The following is a 20860-nucleotide window of genomic DNA, read 5'->3' on the forward strand; positions in this document are numbered from 1 at the left end:
GGGTCATGCTCAAGTGAATGAACCATTTGCAACCCTCCCTCCTTGCCTCGAGGAGAACTCTAGTGTCCTCCTGGTAAGGAGTTATATTACCAACTCAAAGGCATGCAGTTCAAATCCAGGAGCTGCTCCATGGGAAAAAAATGAGAGATCTCCTGTGAAATATATTGTTGTTGTTCTTGTGAGGTACCGTGAAGATGAGCATGACTCATAGCGGCCTTATGAAAAAGAATCTGAACCCTGTTCTGTCTTGTGCCATCCTCACACTTTTTGACACACAATAGCCCAACGCAGCAGTCACAGTGTCAATCCACCTGGTTGAGGGTCTTCCTCTCCTTCACCAACCATCTACTCTTCTCCCTCCTAGCATAATAACTCAAAGTATGTGAGACAAAGCCTCATCATTTTTGCCTCCAAAGAGCACTCTGTCTGCACCCTTTCCAAGACATATCTGTTCGTTCTCTTGGCCATCCATGGGATGTTCAGTGCTCTTTTCCAACACCACAGCTCAAAGGCATCAATTCTTTTTCTGTCATCCTATTCATTGTCCAGGTCTCAGATATATGGCTAGTAATAGGAAAGACTATGACCTGAATTAGATGTAACTTAGTCCTTAAACTGACATTACTACTCCTCAATAATTTAGAAAGGTCTCTATCTGCAGATTTTCCCAGTGTAATGTGTCTCCTTATTTCCTGACTTCTCATACCAAGCAAGATGAAGCTGTTGACAGTTTCAGTCTCCTCTCCATCCATCATGACACTGCCTATTGATCCAGTGGTAAGAATCTTGGTTTCCTTCATATTGAGACGCAATCCATACTAAAGGCTGCATTCCTTGATCTTCTGCAGCAAGTGCTTCAAGTCCTCTTCACTTTCAGCAAGCCAAGCAAGGTTGTGTTATCTGCATAACGCAAGTTGTTGATTAGTCTCCCTCCGATCTTGATGCCACACTCCTCTTCCTAGTGTCCAGCTTCTCAGATAATTTGCTCCTCATATAGATTGAACAGGTATGGAGAAAGAATACAACATTGGCACACTCCCTTCCTAATTTCAAACCGTGCAGTGCTCTCCTGCTCTGTTCACACAACAGCCTCTTAATCCACGTATAGGTTCTGCATGAGCACAATCAAGAGCTCTGGGATTCTCACTCTTCTCAATATCAGCCACAACTTGTCATGATTCACACAGTCAAACATTTTCGCATAGTCAATAAGGCGCAAATAGACATTCTTCTGGTATTCCTTACTTTCAGCCTGGATCTGTCTGACATCAGCAATGATAGCCGTGGGGCTACAACCACTTCTAAATCTTGCTTAAAGTTCTGGCAGTTCCTCATCTATGTACTGTTCCAGTCATTTTTTAATGATCTTCAGCAATATTTTGCTTGCACGTGATATAAATGTTATTACTTGATAATTTAAATACTCAATTAGATCGCCTTTCTTGGGAATGCACCTGATGGGCTGTATAGGAATCAGACTGACTACATTTGTGGAAGAAATCATCTAGGCCAGGGGCAGACAGTGGGTCACATCATCAATTACTCATACACAAGTTAAAATCGAGGCCAACGAAAATGAAAATATATCTGCAGGAACCAAAATATGATCTTGAAGCAATTTCATGATCATCTTAAGAATAGGTTGAAGCATTGAACACCACTGATTAAAAAAACCAGATGAGTTGTGGGATGATATCAAGGATATCATCCATGAAGAAAACAAAAGGTGATTATAAAAACAGAGGAGAAAGAAAACATTTGAAATGGATGTCAAAAGAGACTCCAAAGATTACACTAGAGTGTCAAGAAGCCAAATCTAAAGGAAAACATGTCCAAGTGAAAGAGCTGAACAGACAATTTCAAAGGGCAGCTCAGAAGGACAAAGCAAAGTATTATAATGGAGTTAGCGCAGAGAGTTGGAATTGGAGAATAAAAAGGGAAAAACTTGCTCTGCATTTCTCAAGCTGAGAGAACTGAAAAACAAATTTAAGCCTCATGTCACAATATTCAACGATGCTATGGGCAATATATTGAATGATCCAGAAAGCATCAAAAGAAAAATGGAGGGAATACCCAGATTCACTGTACCAGAAAGAATTGATTGACACTGAAAAATTCCAGGAAGGACTGTATGAATAGGAGCCAATGGTAATGAAGGAGGAAATAGAAGCTGCACTGAAGGCACTGGCAAAAAATAAGGTCCCAGGATTTGACAGGATACCGATTGACTTGTTTCAATTAACAGATGTAGCCTTGGATGCACTCACCAGTCTATGCCGGCAAAGGTGGAAGATGGCTATCTGGCCAATGGATTGGAAGAGGTTCATAATTTATTACTTTGTTCCTGTGAAATATACTGCCCCCAAAAACTCCTTGGAGGGTCAGCTTATGAGTTGTTTCCAACTCAACAGCACCCAATCACAAACCCTGCCCCTCACACGTTGTCACCGATGCCAACTAAAAAGAAATCCTTTCTCAAATCATTAGTAGAATGGTCAGTGCCCTGATCCAGCTCTGTCCATAAAGGACTTGGTAATCTATAAAATGACGTGGAGGCTTCCTCTGTCTGCTGGTAGGGAGAGGCCCTGGCCAGGGCACAGGGGACTAAGGTTGGTCTTGTTGCACCATTCCAGAGGGCACCAGTTACGTTCCAGTCATGTGCATACATGCACATGTCTCCTGGAGTTGTGGGATGCTATAATCCAAGCCTAGGCAGAGGCTGGAGCTGCATCCCAACAGAAGTGCTTGGGGAGGCCTAAGAGATGGAGCTCTTAAAATCACCAAGTCAGGTTGTAGATAGCTTCACATAGAGCAGTTTTGACTTGGAGTCCTGCCAGAGGGACCCGCTTACCCTGCTCCTCCCAGCTCTTGGCTGGGCCCCAGGAAGTGTGACAGAGGACACGGTAACTGACCAGACCTGATGACAGGGGACGCCCTACCTGGGAGTCAGCAGGACCTTCTGTAGGGTGAGGCTGAGCTCAAACTGTGGGTCTCTTACCTTTAGACTTCTCCACCCAGCACACCCACTTTCTGCTCAGCTCAGCCTGAGTAACAGTGTGATAGCGCCTGTCCTTTCCAAAGCCACTCGTGTGGAACCCAGGGTGTGGGCAGGAGAAGCTCGAAAAACATAACTCCACACTTTCTTCCTACTCTCAGTCCCCAGGAGAGTGGAAGAAGAACGATACCCCAACCAGAAACCACCTGGGCACTTGGACTGAAGTCTTCCCTGCACCAGCCATTTGTTCATCCAATTCCAGGCACTGGAAGTAAAGAAAAAAAGTCACCCTCAATGACCATTATCTCATGGGTTTTGCCTTTTGGTAGAGAAGACAAATAAGATAATATATGGTATCAAATCCTAAGGAGACACAAGAAATTAGGGGAAAGAAACAGGAACTGTTGAAGGGAGACTGGAATCGGACTGAAGCAGCCAGTGACTGCCTCCGTGAGGGAATGACTGAGTAAAGTCCTGCAGGAAATAAAGGAGGGATGTGTGGAGAAGAGGTGTGGGTGAGGTCACAGTGATGACGGGGGACCGGGGGGGTGGTCATTCCCAGTAAAGGAATGTTGTTTGGTACCTGGTGAGTCACTCACAGAGACCCTACGAGCAGCAGATCTGAACCTTGCCTTAATTCCAATCCAGTCTCAGCATCTCTGACCTGCCCACTGTTACAGTCACTCATCTTGCTCTGGGTCTTCCTCTTCTCTACCTTCCCAAGCATGATGTATTTTTCTGAGGACAAGCCCCTCCTAACAACATGCTCAGAGTATGTGAGAAGAGGCTTTGCCGTTCTTGCCTCCAAGGAACAACCTTGTTGCACTTTGTTCAAGACATACTCATTTAGGCGTCTCTGGGATATCCAGCACTCTTCTCCAACACCACAACTCAAAGGCATAGATTCTTCTGTCATCCTTATTCGTTGTCCAACTTTCAGGTACACAGAACAAATGTCCTCAGGCATGGCAGAGGGACGGCAAGGTGTCCAGTGTGTCTAGAGAAGAGAAAGCAGAGGGAGATGAGAGGATGTGGTCTGGGAGGAGGTGAGCATGGCCTCCAGACCCTGTAGGGCCTTGTAGGGCATGACATGGGCTCCATGTCTATGCAGGGGGGACAGCCCTACTGGATCACAGTGTGGCCCCCAGGGCTATGTAAAGGGCACAGCAATGTGCTGGAAGTCTTGCTTTGAGGAGTAACGTGACCACCTTTGCTTCCCCAGGAAAAGCTCGAGTATTTCTTCCTCATTGTGTTCTCCATTGAAGCTGCCATGAAGATTATCGCCTACGGCTTCCTCTTTCACCAGGACGCCTACCTGCGAAGTGGCTGGAACGTGCTGGACTTCATCATCGTCTTCCTGGGGTGAGGCCCAAGACTGGGGGATCTGAGGTTGCAGGGGCTTCCTGATGTCCCTGTGTCCACAACCAACTATCCCAAAAGTGGGATGGGGCCCTAGTATTGTGCTAACAGTTGCCATGAAGCCGCTGCAGCTAGACACCTGTCATTATGGAGTGAGTAAGAGGAGGACCCCCAGTCTTGCCTGGCAGACCACCAGGCCCTTCCCTCACAGGCACTTTGTTTATTTTATTCCCCATAGTACACTTTAAGTTCTAAATGCTATTGTGGTTTCAGTGGCTGGCAGTTTCCCCATTTCCATAACCTTCTCAACCTTGGTCAATGACTCACTTAATGCATGGACCTAAATGATGTCCCTGTTACTTGAGTTCACACAGTTACAACAGCAGCATTTATTGAGCAGTTACTTTACATTCAATCCTCACAATTCTCTCAGTGTCTCTACTCTCTAGAAAGTAAAACACAGAGAAATCGAGGAATTTGTTTGGGGTCACATAGCAACAAAGGCATTCAAACCAATGTAGTTTGCCTTCAGTGACTGTGAGCTTAACCACTGTGGTGGTGGTGGTGTTAGATGCCATCGAGTCAGATCCCACTAGTAGCAGCCCTAGGTACAGCGCCTTGACACCTTGCGCAGTCCTGCGCCATCATCTCTCTCTCCACTGTGCTCATTGTGCAGTCACTGTGCCAATCCAGCTTGTGGAGGGCCCTTCTTCCCATCACTGACTGTCTGCTTTCGCAAGCGCTGTATCCTTCTTCAGGGACTGGTTCCTCCTCATAACATGACCAGAGTATGTGAGGTCAAGTCTCACCATCCTTTCTTTTAAGGAACCCTCTGATTACACTTCTTTAAAGACAAATTTGTTGTTCTTTTGAGAGTCCTTTTAATATTGTTTACCAACACCACAAATCAAAGGCATCAGTTCTGTTTATATTTTCCTTATTTGTCATCCAACTTTTAAAAGTATGTTCTCTGGGTTTTGGGTCAGGCACAACTTGGTCTTTAAAGTGATATCCGTGCACTTTAGCACCTCAAAGAAGTCTTAGGCAGCAGATTTCCCAGGGCAGTAGGTCACTTGATCTCTCCCCGGGGTGTTGATTGTGTGTCCATGTGGAATGACATCATTAATAACTTTAGTCTTTCCCCCATTTATCATGATGTTGTTTATTGCTCCCCTCCCTTCCTCCCTTGGCTCCCCATACATGGTTATCCTTCTATTTTTACAACAGTGATCTTATGCAGCATTTGTCCTTGTAAGACTGAGTTAGTTCACTCAGCATAATGCTCTCCAGTCTCTCCCAAGTTATGTAGTATTTTTCGAAATCATTACACCTGAGTGCCACATAGTATTATTCCATTGTGTGAATGTACTACAATTTTTTAATCTATTCTGTTGTGGTTGGACATTTGAACTGTTTCCATGTTCTTGTGATGGTGAATAATGCTGTTGTGAACACTGGTGTACAAATCTCCATTTGTGTCTCAGTTCTCATTTCTAGTAGTGGAATAGCTGGGTCATATGAAGTTTCTATGTGCAGCTTTTTGAGGAAATGCCCAACTACCTTCAAGAGTGGTTTTACCACTTTATAATCCCACCAACAGTGTATGAGAGTTCCCACCTCTCCACATCCTCTCTAAAATGTATTGCTTACGTCCTGCTAAGCTTTGTCGATGAAGGAAAGGAAGGAGGGGAGTCTGTATAATAATAAAAAAAAACCTTAAAAAAATATGAATAGCCTTAGAAATCTGATGGAGACTCACCATGAATTGGAATTGACAGTGGGTTTTTGTGGGGTTTGGGCTTAGCCACAAAGGGTAATAAAGAAGAATTCTGTGAATCAGTCAGTTTATCTTCAACAAAATGCCCCAGTTGCGGGCCAAGATCAATGTAAATAGAATAATAGGATGTCAGAAAACAGTACCACACAGTATATCTTTGTTTCACCCAGCAATATGTTCCAGGGTGTTTGGTTGTCAGAAGAAGGTCATAAAGGAAAAAAAGAATTGAGGTGGACTTCAAAGGATAATGGATGGTTGGTTGAGTAAGTTGAGGAAGAAGGAGAAACAGGAATAGAAATAGAAGTCCTGAGACCTTAATACCTTAATTTCGGAGGGACAAGGTCAATTGTCATAACATAGTCTAGAAAGATAATGTTCTAGCTGTTATTTTGATGAGTATCAGTTGGAATCTGCAGAGTTTTCCAATAGCCATCTAACATGCAACTGTTGCTCTTTTTCTGTCCAGAGCAACAAAGAGCGAAGAAGACATAACACGCATGAAATTAACTGCCCATACAAATTGTTAGGACCTAGTGAACCCCAGACTCCACAACCTGAAGGCCGGAAGAACTAGAGGGTGCTGGGTGACCACTGATGATCACCTTGAAGGGTTTCCAGTAGAGGGCCCTAGACAGGGTGAGAGGCAAGGTAGAATAAAATTTAAAACTCAGAATAAAAGGTCACGTTTACCCATCTTATAGCAACTGGTGAAATCCCTGAAACTATGCACCTTAGTCACCCTTCAAACCTGGAACAAACTCACCCCCAAGGCTTGACTTTCAGTCAAATAAGGCCTGTAAGGTGATCAATAACATCAGGGGGCAATATCCTCTTTACATGCAGCCATATAAGCTCAAAAGCACGGGATTTCAGGATTTGCCCAGCGTGACATCCAGAGTGCAAGAAGGGACAGGTCAGGAAGTCAAATGGAAGAATCCCAGGGAAGAGTGGGGTGCATTCTGTCACAATGAAGGGACTACAGACAGGGTCAGAAACAAAAGATGTATGAATGGCTGAGAGGAAAACCCAACTGCCCTATAAATGTTCATTCAAAGCACAATACCACATTTTTTAAAAGAAAGAAAAGAAATATCTGATGAAAGCAGGCTGCTCATTGGAGGTAAGCATTCTGCAGCTCTGTCTGACATATTTTGGACATGTTGAAAGAAGGGACCAGTCCTTGGAGAGGGACGCCATGCTTGGGAGGGTAGAGGGACAGCGCAGGAGAGGAAGACCCTTTATGAGGTGCATTGATTCAGTGACTGTGGTAATGGGGGTAAGTGTGTCGGAGACAGTAAGATTGGCACAGGACAGGGCAGGGTTTAGGGCTGTTGTACATAGGGTCTCCAGGAGTCGCAGGTGACTCCATGGCATATAACAAGAACAAGTGTGAGGAGAATCAGTCCCCAGTTCAAATCAAACCCAAACAAAACACTGCTACATGTCAATTCCAATTCATCTTAAGCCTAAAGAACAGATTTAGAACAGTCCTCCAGCGTTTCCAAGGCTGTCAGTCTTTATAGAAGCAGACTGCTCTGTCTTCCTCCCATGGAGCATCTGGCGGATTCAAACCACTGAACTTTTGGTCACCAGCCCAACGTTTAATCCACTTCACCACTGAGTCTCCTTTATCCCTAGTCCACGGACTACAAATACCTGACACACATATCTCTACTTTAGCACCCAGAATAGATACCACAAATGAACCAGAATACTTTTTACTGGGTCTGAGCTTGGCCTCAAATCCTTTTAAATAAAATACAGTGGACGGACATCACCAAATTATCAGCATGAGTCACTGATGACGCAGACTTCTTTATTTACATCTTGTTATCACACTGCCAGGCCTCTTGCACATGGGGGAACACGAGGCTTAGTGCCAAGCCGCTAGGCCGTGGTTTTCCTGACCACTGGGCCCTCTCTCCCCCTTCTCTGTCCTAGGGTCTTCACTGTGATTCTGGAGCAAGTTAACGTCATCCAGAGCAGCTCCACCCCGCTGGGCAGCAAAGGAGCCGGCCTGGACGTCAAGGCCCTGAGAGCCTTCCGCGTGCTCAGACCCCTCCGACTGGTGTCGGGGGTGCCCAGTGGGTGGCAGTGTCCTCTGCAGACCCCTCTTCCTCCTCTCCCGTCCTGTTCCTTTGCCCCCCAATTCTGAGTCCTTTGCCTACCTTGGTGTCCCAGAGAGGGAGGGCCATGCAATCAAATGGGGAGATGACCCATCTTTCCCCAACCTCCCTCTGCAGGCCTGCAGGTGGTCCTCAACTCCATCTTCCAGGCCATACTGCCCCTGTTCCACATCGCCCTGCTGGTCCTCTTTATGCTCATCATCTATGCCATCATCGGGCTGGAGCTCTTCAAAGGCAAGATGCACAAGACCTGCTACTTCATCGGGACAGGTGAGCTCCCTCGGGCGCTGGGGCGGTGGGAGAAAATCCAGGACACCTGGAAATGGAAGCCTCCCAGAGCCCATGAATAAGTGCCTTTGCATGCCTTTGCATTCTACACCTCTTTGCCTGGAAATGGGTTCCTCCTGGACTTGGAGAAGGTGCAGGGACAGTGGTCACCAGAAGTGGGCAGGAGTCTAAGCCAGAATTTATTTATAACATGGTATCTTTTGAACTTTCTAGATTAGTTGTGAGTTAGGGTGGGGGCTCAGGAGAAGTCTGAATTCTTTTTGCCTTTTCTCTTGTAGCCATAGTTTTGGCTTGAGTTTAAGCGGGCTCTTGGAGCAGGAACCCCCAGCATTTGGATGGAACCTTGAGGAAACTCCCCAGAGGGGGTGCTCATTTGTAGGATTGCTGGGGCAACTTGCACCCAGGTCTGAGTACACTGAGCCAAACCTTCTCAACCAGAAGTTCTCAAACTTTTTGGTCCCAGGACCCCTTTCAGTCTTACAAATTATTGAGGATTCCAAAAAGCTTTTGTTTATATGGGTTTTCTCTAGTGATAAGTCACCAGAAATGAAAACCTGAGAAATTGTATTTACTTATTAATTCATCTTAAAAGAACCCATCACATATGAACATAAAAAATAGTTTTATGGTGAATAATGATATTTTTTAATCTCTCCTCCCCCCAAAAATTAATGAGATTTTTTTTAAATCTGTTGTCTGACTTAATAGAATTCATACAATTACTTCCGCATTCATACTAATGTATTGTCACATGCCATGTGGTTTCTGGAGAATTCCACTGTTCCCATTGTTCAAAGAATGAGAGAGAAAAAAGCAAATGACACTTTAGTATAAGGAGCCCTCATAGCATGATGTGTAACTTATCTGGTTGCCAACTAAAAAGTTGGCAGTTCAAATCCACCAGCTGCTCCTCAGCAGAATGATGGGAAGTCTTTTCCTGTAAAGATGTGCAGCCTTAGACAACACATAGAGGGTTGCTGCAAGTCAGAATCAGCTTGACAGCAATGAGCTTTGTAAGTTCTTAGCATAAACTGTGAAGCTGCTGGCCAAAAGGTTGGTGATTCACCCTCACTCAGCAGCTCAGAGAAAAACCCAGTGATCTGTTGCCATGAAGGTCACACCCTGGGAAACGCTTGGAGCGATTCTTTTTCTATCGCATGGGTTTGCTATGAGTTGGAAATGGCTTGATGGCCCCCAAAAGCAATACTATTGTGAAAATAGCTTTGACCAGGAGGAGCCCCTATGAAATATCAAGTCCCGCGTTTTGAGAACTGCTACTGTACCCTGCAAGTAACCTGTTGGCATTTGGCTTCAGGATTTCTCTGAGCTTTGCTTCCGGTGAGCTATACATGAGGGATTGCATGGCATATGGGAAGGAGGTGACACGTTAGAAAAAGCCCTCTCCCCACTCACAGCAACCGACCAGAGCAGGAGGACAGAGACCACCTGCCTGCAGAGTTTTGGGAGACTCCACCTGCCTCCTCAGACCCATTGACAGCTAACTCTCAGAACTGACTCAGGCTGACCCTCCAGCAGGTTTTCAGAGGCTGTAAATTGCATGAATAAATTGCTCCGATGGGGTTTCTAGTGGATTTGAACCATCAGAGGGGCACCGCCTTTGGGTTAGCCGCCCAACTCCTCACAGAACATGCCATCAGAGCTCCCTCCTGACAACACAAGGATGATCAAAATGAGTCCCAAACTCAACACAGACGCCCACTGACAAAGCTCACAGTGGCTGCCTCCCTCCGCCCCTCCTATTTCGGAGTCCTCCTGTCACCATGCCAACCGGCATCCTAGAGTCAACATTATCTGACACATAGAAGACTTTTCTGTTAGAATCTTGATGCCCAGTTGAGAGGTCTCCCCTGGCATTCTCGCGAGGTTTGGGCAAGTGTTAACCAGCAGAGCTCAGGCATCCTTCTGGACAGAGATGACCTGACTTCATGGTGTCAGGGACCCCACTCGAGGCCTCATCAATGTCACTGCCACACCTTCATTGAATGAAGTCTATATATGGGAAATGTGGGTCCCAGTCCTGATGACCACCCTAATCTTTGAACCCAAAAAGAGATTGCCATGAAACATCCTAAGTAAAAAGGGGATCCAGGATGTCATCATAAGCTTTTAGACTCATAAAAGCACTCTGCAGGGGAACAGAGAGGGAGTCCCATCCGCTAGGAAAGTCTCTCGAGCTGCGTGTACCACTAACCCCAGCACTGGGTTTCAGCCCCTTGGACAGAATCTTCAGGTCCCAACACACAAGCATTCCCCTGCCAGGCACCAGATTTTCTTTTGAAAGCTCTGAAGACAAAGGACGCTCACATACTCCTGCATCATAGGTGGCTGCTTCACAGGACAATGATTCCCAGTGGATTCTCTGTGGAGGCCCTGGGGATATGATAGAATTATTGCTGCAGGTCTCTCTCCATTGCTATGTCCTCAGCCCTGAGCAGTTCTCTTCATCTCTCCCCACAAGCTCTGTACAAAGCAGTCTGAGTTTTCAGCAGACTGTGTCTTTAGCCTAACACTCGATTGTTTCAAATGCTGTTGATAATATTCAGCCATTTGTACTGTCTGACGTGTCTGTGCCCTCCACCTGCAGATATCGTGGCCACAGTGGAGAACGAGAAGCCCTCTCCCTGCGCCAGGCTGGGCATGGGGCGCCGGTGCACCATCAACGGCAGCGAGTGCCGGGGCGGCTGGCCGGGCCCCAACCATGGCATCACCCATTTCGACAACTTTGGCTTCTCCATGCTTACTGTGTACCAGTGCATCACCATGGAGGGGTGGACAGACGTGCTCTACTGGGTGAGTAGGGCTCCTCCCGGAATGGGAGGGCTGGAGTCTCGGGCTCCTTCAGTGATGACAGGCTTTTTGCGTCTCTCACTGCCTTAGAGCAAGATGCTGTCAGTATCCACCCAAGTCCTTGTGGTGCAGTGGATTAAACAATTATCTACTAACCGAGAGGTTGGAGGTTTGAATTCACCAACTGATTTTAGAGAGCAAGATATGAAGCAGCTTGATCCTGTCACAATTTACAGCTTTGGAAACCTCACAGGGCAGGTCCATTCTGTCCTGTGGGGTCGCTGTGAATCAGAATGGACTTGATAGCGATGGATTTGGTGTTTGGATTTTTAAAATCCTTTTCCTCATCTGTAAAATAAGTAAAAAGTTAGATCCAGATGACTTCTCTCATTGTGCCAGAGGGTCACATGCAGCCCAATGAGCAGACTCTGGGGGCAGGACTTAGGTTCTCAAGCTGAAGGACAGCACTCACACCTCTGTCCTGCCTAGGTCAATGATGCCATCGGGAACGCGTGGCCCTGGATGTACTTTCTCTCCCTCATTCTGCTAGGGTCCTTCTTCATCCTCAACCTGGTGCTGGGTATCCTGAGCGGGTAAGGAAAGCCAAGGGGGTGGGGGAGAAGATAAACAATGAGAAGAAGGGATGTTGTCGTTGTTGTTATTGTTGTTGTTGTTATGTACCGTGGAGTCGCTTGCAACTCATAGCAACCCTATGTACAATAGGTCTGAGCCCTGCTGTATCCTGAGCCAACCTTACTGTCTCTAACACACCTAACCCCATTACCCCACACACCTACCCCCATTACCCCAATCACTGAGTCAACCCATCTCATCAACGGTCTTCCTCTTTTGAGCTATCCCTCCACCCTCCCAAGCATGACGTCCCTCTCCAAGGACTGGTCCCTCCTTGCAACATGTCCAAAGTATGGCAGATGAAGCTTCAGAATCCTTGCCTCCAATGAGCAGCCTGGTTTAACCCTCTCTAGGACAAACTTGTTTGGTCTCCTAGCAGTCCGTATTATATTCAATACTCTTCTCCAGCACCACAGCTCAGAGACATGAATTTTCCTTCTGTCATCTCTAGTCATTGTCCAGCTTTCTGACACATAGCAAGTGATTGTGAAGACTATGGCCTGGATCAGGTGCACCTTGGTCTCCAGACTGACATCATTGCTCTTCAGTACGCTGGAGAGGTCCCTGACAGTAGACTTTCCCAATGTGATTTGTCTTTTTATTTTCTGGCTGCTGGTATCAAGAAGAAATGATAGGAACAAAACAACAGGGAGAGGAGAAGGAGAAGAGAAAGAAGAAAGACAAGGAGGAGGGAGGGAGAGGCAGAGAGGCATCAGGTAGGGCTTCTGCTCACCCCTCGGTCCCAGGTGCTCCAACTGAGTCACTGTGCTCTGCTTGGTTATGAAGGAAGAAAGAAGACACAGGTAGCTGTGTTCCCCTCCTCTTGTTTTTATTTTATTTTCATTTTATATTGAATTGCATACAAAATTCATATACATTTTGTTTTGTTTATATACATTATACACATTTCTCTGTTCACATTGTGTTTCAGAGTATCCTTCCCATTCATTGTGTTTTATAAAATCCATCACCATTGATCCATGCCCATCATCACTCCACCTTTTCAGGTCCCCACTGGATCTTCCCTAATTTCTTTAACTCCTCACTCTGCCCACATAACTCTTCACCCTCAAGCTTCCACTCCCCTTACCCCCTGCCCTTAGGCTCCCTTATCCTATTAGTTTTTTCTCTTCTCTTCCTCAAACTTTCTCCTGCTCTCTGCACTTGCACTCTGAGTGAAACTCCTTTCCACAGACGCCAGCCTCCTGGCTGCGTCTGTGCAAAAGCAGATGCCCAGCTTAAGGCGCACGCTAGTCTCTGGTAAAGCACAAGGCACTGAAGCTAGACTTCCACGTTGAAATCCCTCCACTGCTGTCTGCTTGCTGTAGGACCTTTGCCTAAGTACTTAACCTCTCTGTGCCACAAGGCCCTCGGATGACAAATAGGAACAATCTCAGCACGTACTCATAAAGTGGTTGTAATGATTAAATGAGCTGATAATGGAAAGCACTTAAGACTGAATCTAGCACATGCTCAACTAAGTATTAGCAATTATTATTATTAATGCAGGTCGTTCTCTCCAGGACAGCCCTGCTGTGTTTCCTCTATCGCAGCTGCTGTGAAATGGCTAGATGTGATCATTAGTTCCTTCCCCAGAACCATTACTCTACCTCAGACACTTCCCTTCAGGCAGTCCACGGGCAGAATTCAAGGATCCTGTGAACTCGAATAAGAAATTACCTTTAATTTTTCATTAACCTCTAACTGAAAATGAATGTTTCCTTTCATTATGCACACAGGCAACATCCACACTGCTCTTAGCTGAGCCCGTGACTTTTTCCCATGAAATCACCTGTCACATGAGAGTTGTTGCAAATATCATGTACATTCCTAGTTGTTGTAAGATGCCCTCCAATAAACTATGACTCCTAGTGACCCCATGAACAACGGTTCTGAACCCCTCCCTGTGCTGTGCCACCCCCACCCCCACCATCTCTGATACGCTCAGGTCTCTTGCTATAGTCACTGTGTCAGTCCATCTTGTTGCAAGTCTTTCTCTCTTTCTCTGCTCCCCATTACGAGTTACTAGTAATTTATACTTGTTATTAGTATGAAATTACGGTACTTATTAGACCCACAACTAGATCTTGCAATGAGTTACTAATGGATACATATACTATTCTATCACTTTAAAAATATTTTATTATTATTATTGTGTGTGTACCGTCAAATCGGATCTGACTGGTACAGGAGGAGATAGCCCCTCCTTCTCCGGCAGAGCATCTGGTGGACTCGAACAGCCCACCTCTGGGATTACAGTGCAGCTTCCTGCCACTAGGCCACCAGAGCTCCCCTATCACTTTAAAAATATGTCTATAACTGCATTTTCATGCACTTGGTCCCCCTTTGTAATGGAATTAATTTCTTTTGTGCACTGAAAAATATTTTTCTGGGAAGGGATCCATAACCATCCTGGACTACACAAAGATCCGTGGCGCAGAATGGTTGAGTCCTGCCCAGGTCGCAGCCTGGGAAAGGACACACTCTGGGCAGTGCTGGAGTGACAGGGGGTGTGACAGGTCCTGAGAGCAGATCCCTTGCCCCTCAGGTCCAGCTCCTCCGCACTGCCCAGAAGCTGTGTGCTGCCCTCTGCTGGCCATAGGATCCTTCACTGTCCCTCAGGGTGGGGAATCCGGTCCTTTCTTTCCAATGAGGTCAACCAAGTCCCTTCTAGACTAAGGACAAATTCTTTCTGGCTTCAAGTAAAACCAGCTGCCATTGAGCTGACGCACGGCGACTATGTGTATATCAGAGAACTGGACCCCACAGGAGGTTTTGATGGCTACATCTTTGGAAGCAGGTCACCAAGCCTTTCATCTGAGGCACCTCTGTTTTTATGTACCGTTTGAGTTAGAATCGGCTCATAGCTGACCCTGCAATGGGTCTTCAGAGGCAGTAAACTCACGAGACGAGACTCCCCTTCTTTCTTCCATGGAGCAGCTGGTGGATTTGAACCTCCTGCCTTTGGATTGGCAGAGCCACTTATGACCACCAGGCCACCAGAGCTCTTCTAAGTGGGCTCAAAAACAGAAGTAACTAGCTTAAAGGGTCGGGGAAGTAAGGAGAATCTGAAGATCCGTGGCTAATTCACGCAGGGCATTTGTCAACTGTGTCCTACCCCTAATGTCCAAGAATAATCCCAAAATAAGGTAGGAAAAATGAGATTGGATGATAAGAACGAATGCCTGAGAGTCACAAGGTGTTCCTGGAGTATGGGGATGGAGAAAAAGAGCAAGAGGTGTCATCCCTCAGATATCTTTTTTTCTTTTTCTTTTTTAAATTTTTCTACTAGTTTTACAAAATTCAAATACATTGTTTTCAAACATTGTTTCCATTTCCCTCACCACCCCTAGCCATCAAATTGTACAACTACATAGTTAATGCCCCCTGCCCTGTACATCCACATCCGTCTGCTTCCAACCTCTCCCACCCCTCTTGGATCCTTATACTCATACCCCTCAGATATCTTAAGGAGCACTCAGCCCATGTGACTTCTTGGAATGGGGGGTGGGAGGGGTGGAGAAGGAGTGGTCTATACATTGAAATAGTGTGCACTTTCTGTCTTCAGGTAAAGCTCAGTCCTTCCTGGACCTCCCCTTCCCCCGTCCACCTTCTTCTCTCCTCCCTTACCCCTTACCATGCCCCTTCTGTTTCAGGGAGTTCACCAAGGAACGAGAGAAGGCCAAGTCCAGGGGAACCTTCCAGAAGCTTCGAGAGAAGCAGCAGCTGGAGGAGGACCTTCGGGGCTACATGAGCTGGATTACACAGGGAGAGGTCATGGACGTGGAGGACTTGAGAGAAGGTGTGACTTCAAAGACCAGGGGTCCCCTCGCTTCCCCCCAGCTAAGCTGCCCTTTGTAGGCCTTTTGAGACCCACCATTAACCCCCCGCAAACCTAGAGAGCCATACAGTAGGGTCATTAGTACTATTTGCAGAGAAGAAAACTAAGACCCTTAGTGGGTAAGTGACTTACCCAATGCCTTAACCTCAGAATGGGAGAATTTTGAGGAGCCCAGGACCCTGGGCCCCCTGTCACAGGTGTCTAATATCAGTGTACCTGACTCAGGTGTACTCAGATATTGGCCAACTTTCTCTCCTTCCCCAGGGAAGCTGTCTTTGGAGGAGGGTGGCTCTGACACTGAGAGCCTGTATGAAATCGAAGGCTTGAACAAAATCATCCAGTTTGTGTGAGTATCTGTCCTTGTCTGCAGGGTGCTCCCAGCCCAGGATCCCTGAGTCCCTGGGATCAGAACCAGTTCCCTTTCCCCTCCAAGTTGCCTTCCTGTACCTTTGGAGATGTGGCTTTTCTCATTTTAAGGGACTTTGAGGTGACCAGATCTCCAGGGGACATGTGATCAGAGAGGGCACAGCTGATGACCTATTTACTCTCACAAAATATATGGGGAGGGAACGGGGCAAGAGAAGGAGAAACGATGGAAATGATGTGCAGGGAGCCTATTGGACACTCAGAGCTCCAGGCCGGGACTGGGACAGGGTAGAGCTGAGAGGAAGCAGTCAAGTCTTCCATGAGCGAAAGCGGAAGATGTGTGAGGCAGCACCATGAGCTTTTCAGGAATCCCAGAAAGGACATGACCAGACTGCAAGACAAAGGGACACTCTGAGCTCTCTTCCCTTTGTCTTGAAAGGAAGATTGGTTTGGCTGTCTGGCTTCTTCCTTTTTACATATTCATCCATTATTTGGGTTGCAAAGAATCAAATAATAAAGACATTAAAGGAAAGGGGCTTACCTCTTTGCATTGCCCGGCAAAGTGGTAACCATGGTAACAGATTGGTAGCCCTCTAACACCATCAATATACTTTCAAATGTCTTTCTCTGTCTGTGTTTTTCTCTCTCTCTTCCTCTCTCACATACTCAGACAGTAGATTTTGTTTAGTTTGTTTTTACATGATGAGGTTTTTACATGTTAAATTCCTGTCACTGCAAAACCTAAACATTTAAGAGGAGCTGCCAGCTTATGTGTTGAATAAACAAATATCTGTGCAGGACCACTCTTCATGGATCTATATCTTCTTTTCATTGGATGTAAATCATGCCAAAGTATTTCTTTAATGAATCATTTCCATTTTTGGTAATACACGCAGTGCCATCCATGGAGGATGTCCTTGTATGTAAATGACTGTGCATAAGTATAAACATTTCTGCGGGAGAGATTTCTAGAAATGGAATTGCTGGATCAAAAGGCATATAAATTCTAAACTGTGCTAAGCACTGACAAACCATCCTACAGAAAGGTTTTCTTAACTATGAGAGCTCCTCAGCTCTAGTTTTTAATTTATTAAAGAGTAAAATGCATGCAGCATAGCAGCACCGCTTTAGTTCAAATTAAAATGTATAGAATACTTATTCTGTGCCAGGCAGTACCCTAAGCTTTCTGCTTGCACTGAGTCATGTACGTTCTCAGAGGCTGACATCAACCTTTAAAACACAAGGAATTTTGTGCATTAAGAAGCGAGATTTTCTATCTGGCTGGCTCATGCCCTCAGCTCCCCTCCTGTGGTCGAGGAGATGGGGGCTGGGGGCTGTCTGAAAGCATCAGGGAGACAGTGGGGGCCCCGAGTCCAGATGCTCCTCACCTCTACCTGCCCCTCTCTTCTCTGCAGCCGGCATTGGCGGCACTGGAACCGCATCTTTCGCTGGAAATGTCACGATATAGTGAAGTCCAGGGTCTTCTACTGGCTGGTGATCTTAGTCGTGGCCCTCAACACCCTGTCCATCGCTTCTGAGCACCACAACCAGCCCCTCTGGTTGACCTATTTGCAAGGTAAAACAAGAACAGGAGTAGAAAGGAGAGGCAGACGTGACTTGATGCCAAAGCTTCAAGCAATGGCATTACATACAGGTTTAGCAGAGGAGAGCAATTATATTTTTTTACATAATTACCTAGAATTATAAACTGGTTATGTTGGACTTTGTGGCCCAACCCTTCCTATCTTATTGGGTAAATGGGGAGCCTTAAAAGGCAAGATGGCCTGTTCAACTTTCCTCCTCCTAACACTGTAGTTACTCTATCACCACTGCTGTCAGGTTGAATTCAACTCATGGTGAACCAGAGGCCCTCCATCAGATTTCCCTGGCTGTAAATTCTTACAGGAGGCCATTACCCATCTTTCTCCCACAGACTGGCTGGTGGATTTGAACAACTGACCTTAAAGTTGGCAGGCAGCATAACACTAAGCCACCTATGTTGTCGTCATGTGCTGTTGAGGCAGAACTGACTCATACCTGACTCTTCTGCGGGTTTTCAGAGGCTGTAAATTGCATGGGAGGAGATTGCTCATCTTTCTCTTCTAGAGCAACTAGTGGATTCGAATCGAGTGTCTTTGGGTTGGCAACACAGTTCCTTACCACTAGGCCACCAGAGCTCCCTACATCACATCTAGTTGAGTGCAAAGTATTTATACCACCTATGGAATATAAGAATGGAAACTTGCGGCTTAGAGGTAAGGAATGGCGCTACCAACCCAAAGGTACATAGTTTGAATCCATCATAGAAGAAAGATGGGCAGTCTCCTCCCATACAATTTACTGCCTCTGACCACTCACTGGAGGGTCAGCTTTGGGTTGGTTCTGACTCCGCAGTGTACAACAGGGACCAGGAGCAGATAAGAGCAAAGGAGAACATGGGTGAAATGGCATGCCCCCCACAGCAGGATGCACTAAAATAACAACAGACACTTCTGGTTGACTTAACTAGGGAGCTCTGCTGGTGTAGTCCATAGGGAGTCGCGCTGCTAACGCAAAGGCTGCTCCTTCTTCTCTGGGAGTTTGAATCCATTGGCAGCCCCTCAGCAGAAACAGACAATCTCTTCCTGTGCTAGTTAGACCTTTCAAAACCCAATGGAGGGTCAGCTATGCGTCGGTTCTCACCCGATGGCAATGAGCTTGAGTTTTTGGTTGGCACAAAGAGGCTACTCAAATCTCAAGTGATGAATTAATGAGCTGACCTCCAGGGACATTGTAGACCTAGACCTAAATCCTAAGGAGTGGGGTTTAGGTCCTGAAAGCCTATGAAGGTGCAGTAGACGAACTGAAACTTATGTCCTACACAAAGCTCAGATTGTGGGGTGGGAGCAGCCTCCCCTCTGTGTAAAGAAGAAATGTCTTGTTGCCCATAGAGGTGAAGAAGAGCTTGGAAGCTTCTCCCTGCTGGAAGCTCTGAGAGGAAGGGAAAAGTTCTCAAGTAGAAAATCAGAATCTTAGTCTGTGTCCTGTGTGGGCATGGGGTCCAATTTGAAATGCCCTTCATGGTGCAGGAATCCCAAGTCAAGATAGTGACACAGAAATTGTCTCCAAAAAAATGAGAACACTAGAGTTCTCAGTAGAAGCAAACACCACCTCTCATGAAAGGTTTCTCACCCCAAGGAACACAGAATTCCTGCAGGGAAAAGTGCTTCCTTGGGATGTGCTTACACACACACACACACACACACACACACACACACACACCACTCCAAATGCAAGCCAAATAAGGAATAAAGCCACCTGAGCAAGAGGAACTAGCTTCCCCAGGAACCCAAAGTAATAGAAACAATTTAAAAAGATGGAAACGACAAGAGGGAAGTTAAGTAGAAAGTTTTCTTTCTCTATGGAGATGTATCCATGTATTCACCCATTCGTTGCAATCAACTATTTCTGAAAACTCCTTACATATTCCTTTGTCAAAGACTAAATGTGGATAAAATGTAAAAATAGCCTTCCAAGAAGAGTCAAAGATAAATTTGAAGCTTCGGCACTGTGTAGACAAAAGGGTGATAATGCCACTTAGTGAAATGGAGAAGTCAGTCTATGATTAAGTGTCTGAGGGAGGGACAGTGGAGAAGGTGGGTCTTTAGCATGTTGAGTCTGAAGTGCCTTTGAGTTATTTGGGTTTAGATGTCAAAGAGGCAGATGGAAAAAGAGACTTGGAATTCAAAGAAGGGGTTTGAAATTAAGAATTAAAATCTGAGAATCTAGAGCAGATAGAATGTAGGATTGCCTGGTTCATTTGAGCTACATTTAGACAATGAATGGTTTTCTTTTTAATGTAGGTATGTTTCAGTGCACTGGACATACTTACGCTAAGGAATGATATGCTGGGTTTAATGTCATTCAGGTTTGACTGGGTGTCCTGTATTTCATTTAGTAACTTTATTTTGAGAACTACCTGGAAATGTTTATAGCTTAGGTCTGAGCTGGAAGTCTAGTGCCCTAACAGGTTAGGAATTGTGCTGTCTACTCGAAGGCATTAGGTTAAAATCCATCAGCAGCTCCACAGGAGATAGACAGTCTCCTCTCGAGCGATTTACAGCATGGGAAAGCCTGCCAGGTGGCCAGTTATGTGTTCATTCCAACTCCACACCAATAACTTTTGACTGACAGGTCTTGATGTGGAGAATAAAAAAAATGATCATTCTTTTCTCAATGCGATCTCCAAAGGTGTGAAACGTCCCTGGGAGCCAGGGCTGAGAGCCTGCCAGCTGGCAACTGTCACATGATGATTAAGAGGGACTTGGTGGCCTTGTGATAGGGAATGTGCTGCCATCCAAAGGAGAGGCAATCTCTTCTCATACCATTTACAGCCTCTGAAAGCTCTATGCTGGGTCAGTTATGAATCAGTTCTGACTCGAAGGCAATGAGCTGTTGTTTTGTTGTCGGAGTCACAAGCTTGACAGCTAACCAAAATGCTCCAGGCCCAACTTCATGTAGACACACCTTGCAAGAAAGGCCTAGTAAGAGATGTATAGTAAAGTGGTCAGGGGAAGGTGTGGGGGGGAGGGATGACTGTATAACAGTGAAAGAAGTTTTTCCCAAAGAAAAAAGCTAACTGAGGAGGAGAGGGGACAGGGAGGAAAATGTGCAACAATGAATGAATG

General features: G+C 45.9%; 1 protein-coding gene across 1 annotated transcript in view; it reads left to right on the forward strand.

Moving 5' to 3' along the window:
- CACNA1S (calcium channel, voltage-dependent, L type, alpha 1S subunit) overlaps positions 1–20860 on the forward strand; it is a 104664-nt gene that overhangs the window by 25388 nt on the left and 58416 nt on the right. Inside the window, exons 3-10 of the mRNA XM_006892111.1 lie at positions 4218–4357; positions 8073–8215; positions 8375–8527; positions 11151–11356; positions 11843–11946; positions 15643–15788; positions 16092–16173; positions 17609–17769. Coding sequence (XP_006892173.1) covers positions 4218–4357; positions 8073–8215; positions 8375–8527; positions 11151–11356; positions 11843–11946; positions 15643–15788; positions 16092–16173; positions 17609–17769 — 1135 coding nt within the window. The remainder of the gene's footprint in view (positions 1–4217; positions 4358–8072; positions 8216–8374; positions 8528–11150; positions 11357–11842; positions 11947–15642; positions 15789–16091; positions 16174–17608; positions 17770–20860) is intronic.

This window comes from Elephantulus edwardii, unplaced genomic scaffold (assembly GCF_000299155.1).
Source record: "Elephantulus edwardii isolate Elephantulus edwardi_28Jun2011 unplaced genomic scaffold, EleEdw1.0 scaffold00110, whole genome shotgun sequence".
Lineage (NCBI taxonomy): Eukaryota > Metazoa > Chordata > Mammalia > Macroscelidea > Macroscelididae > Elephantulus > Elephantulus edwardii.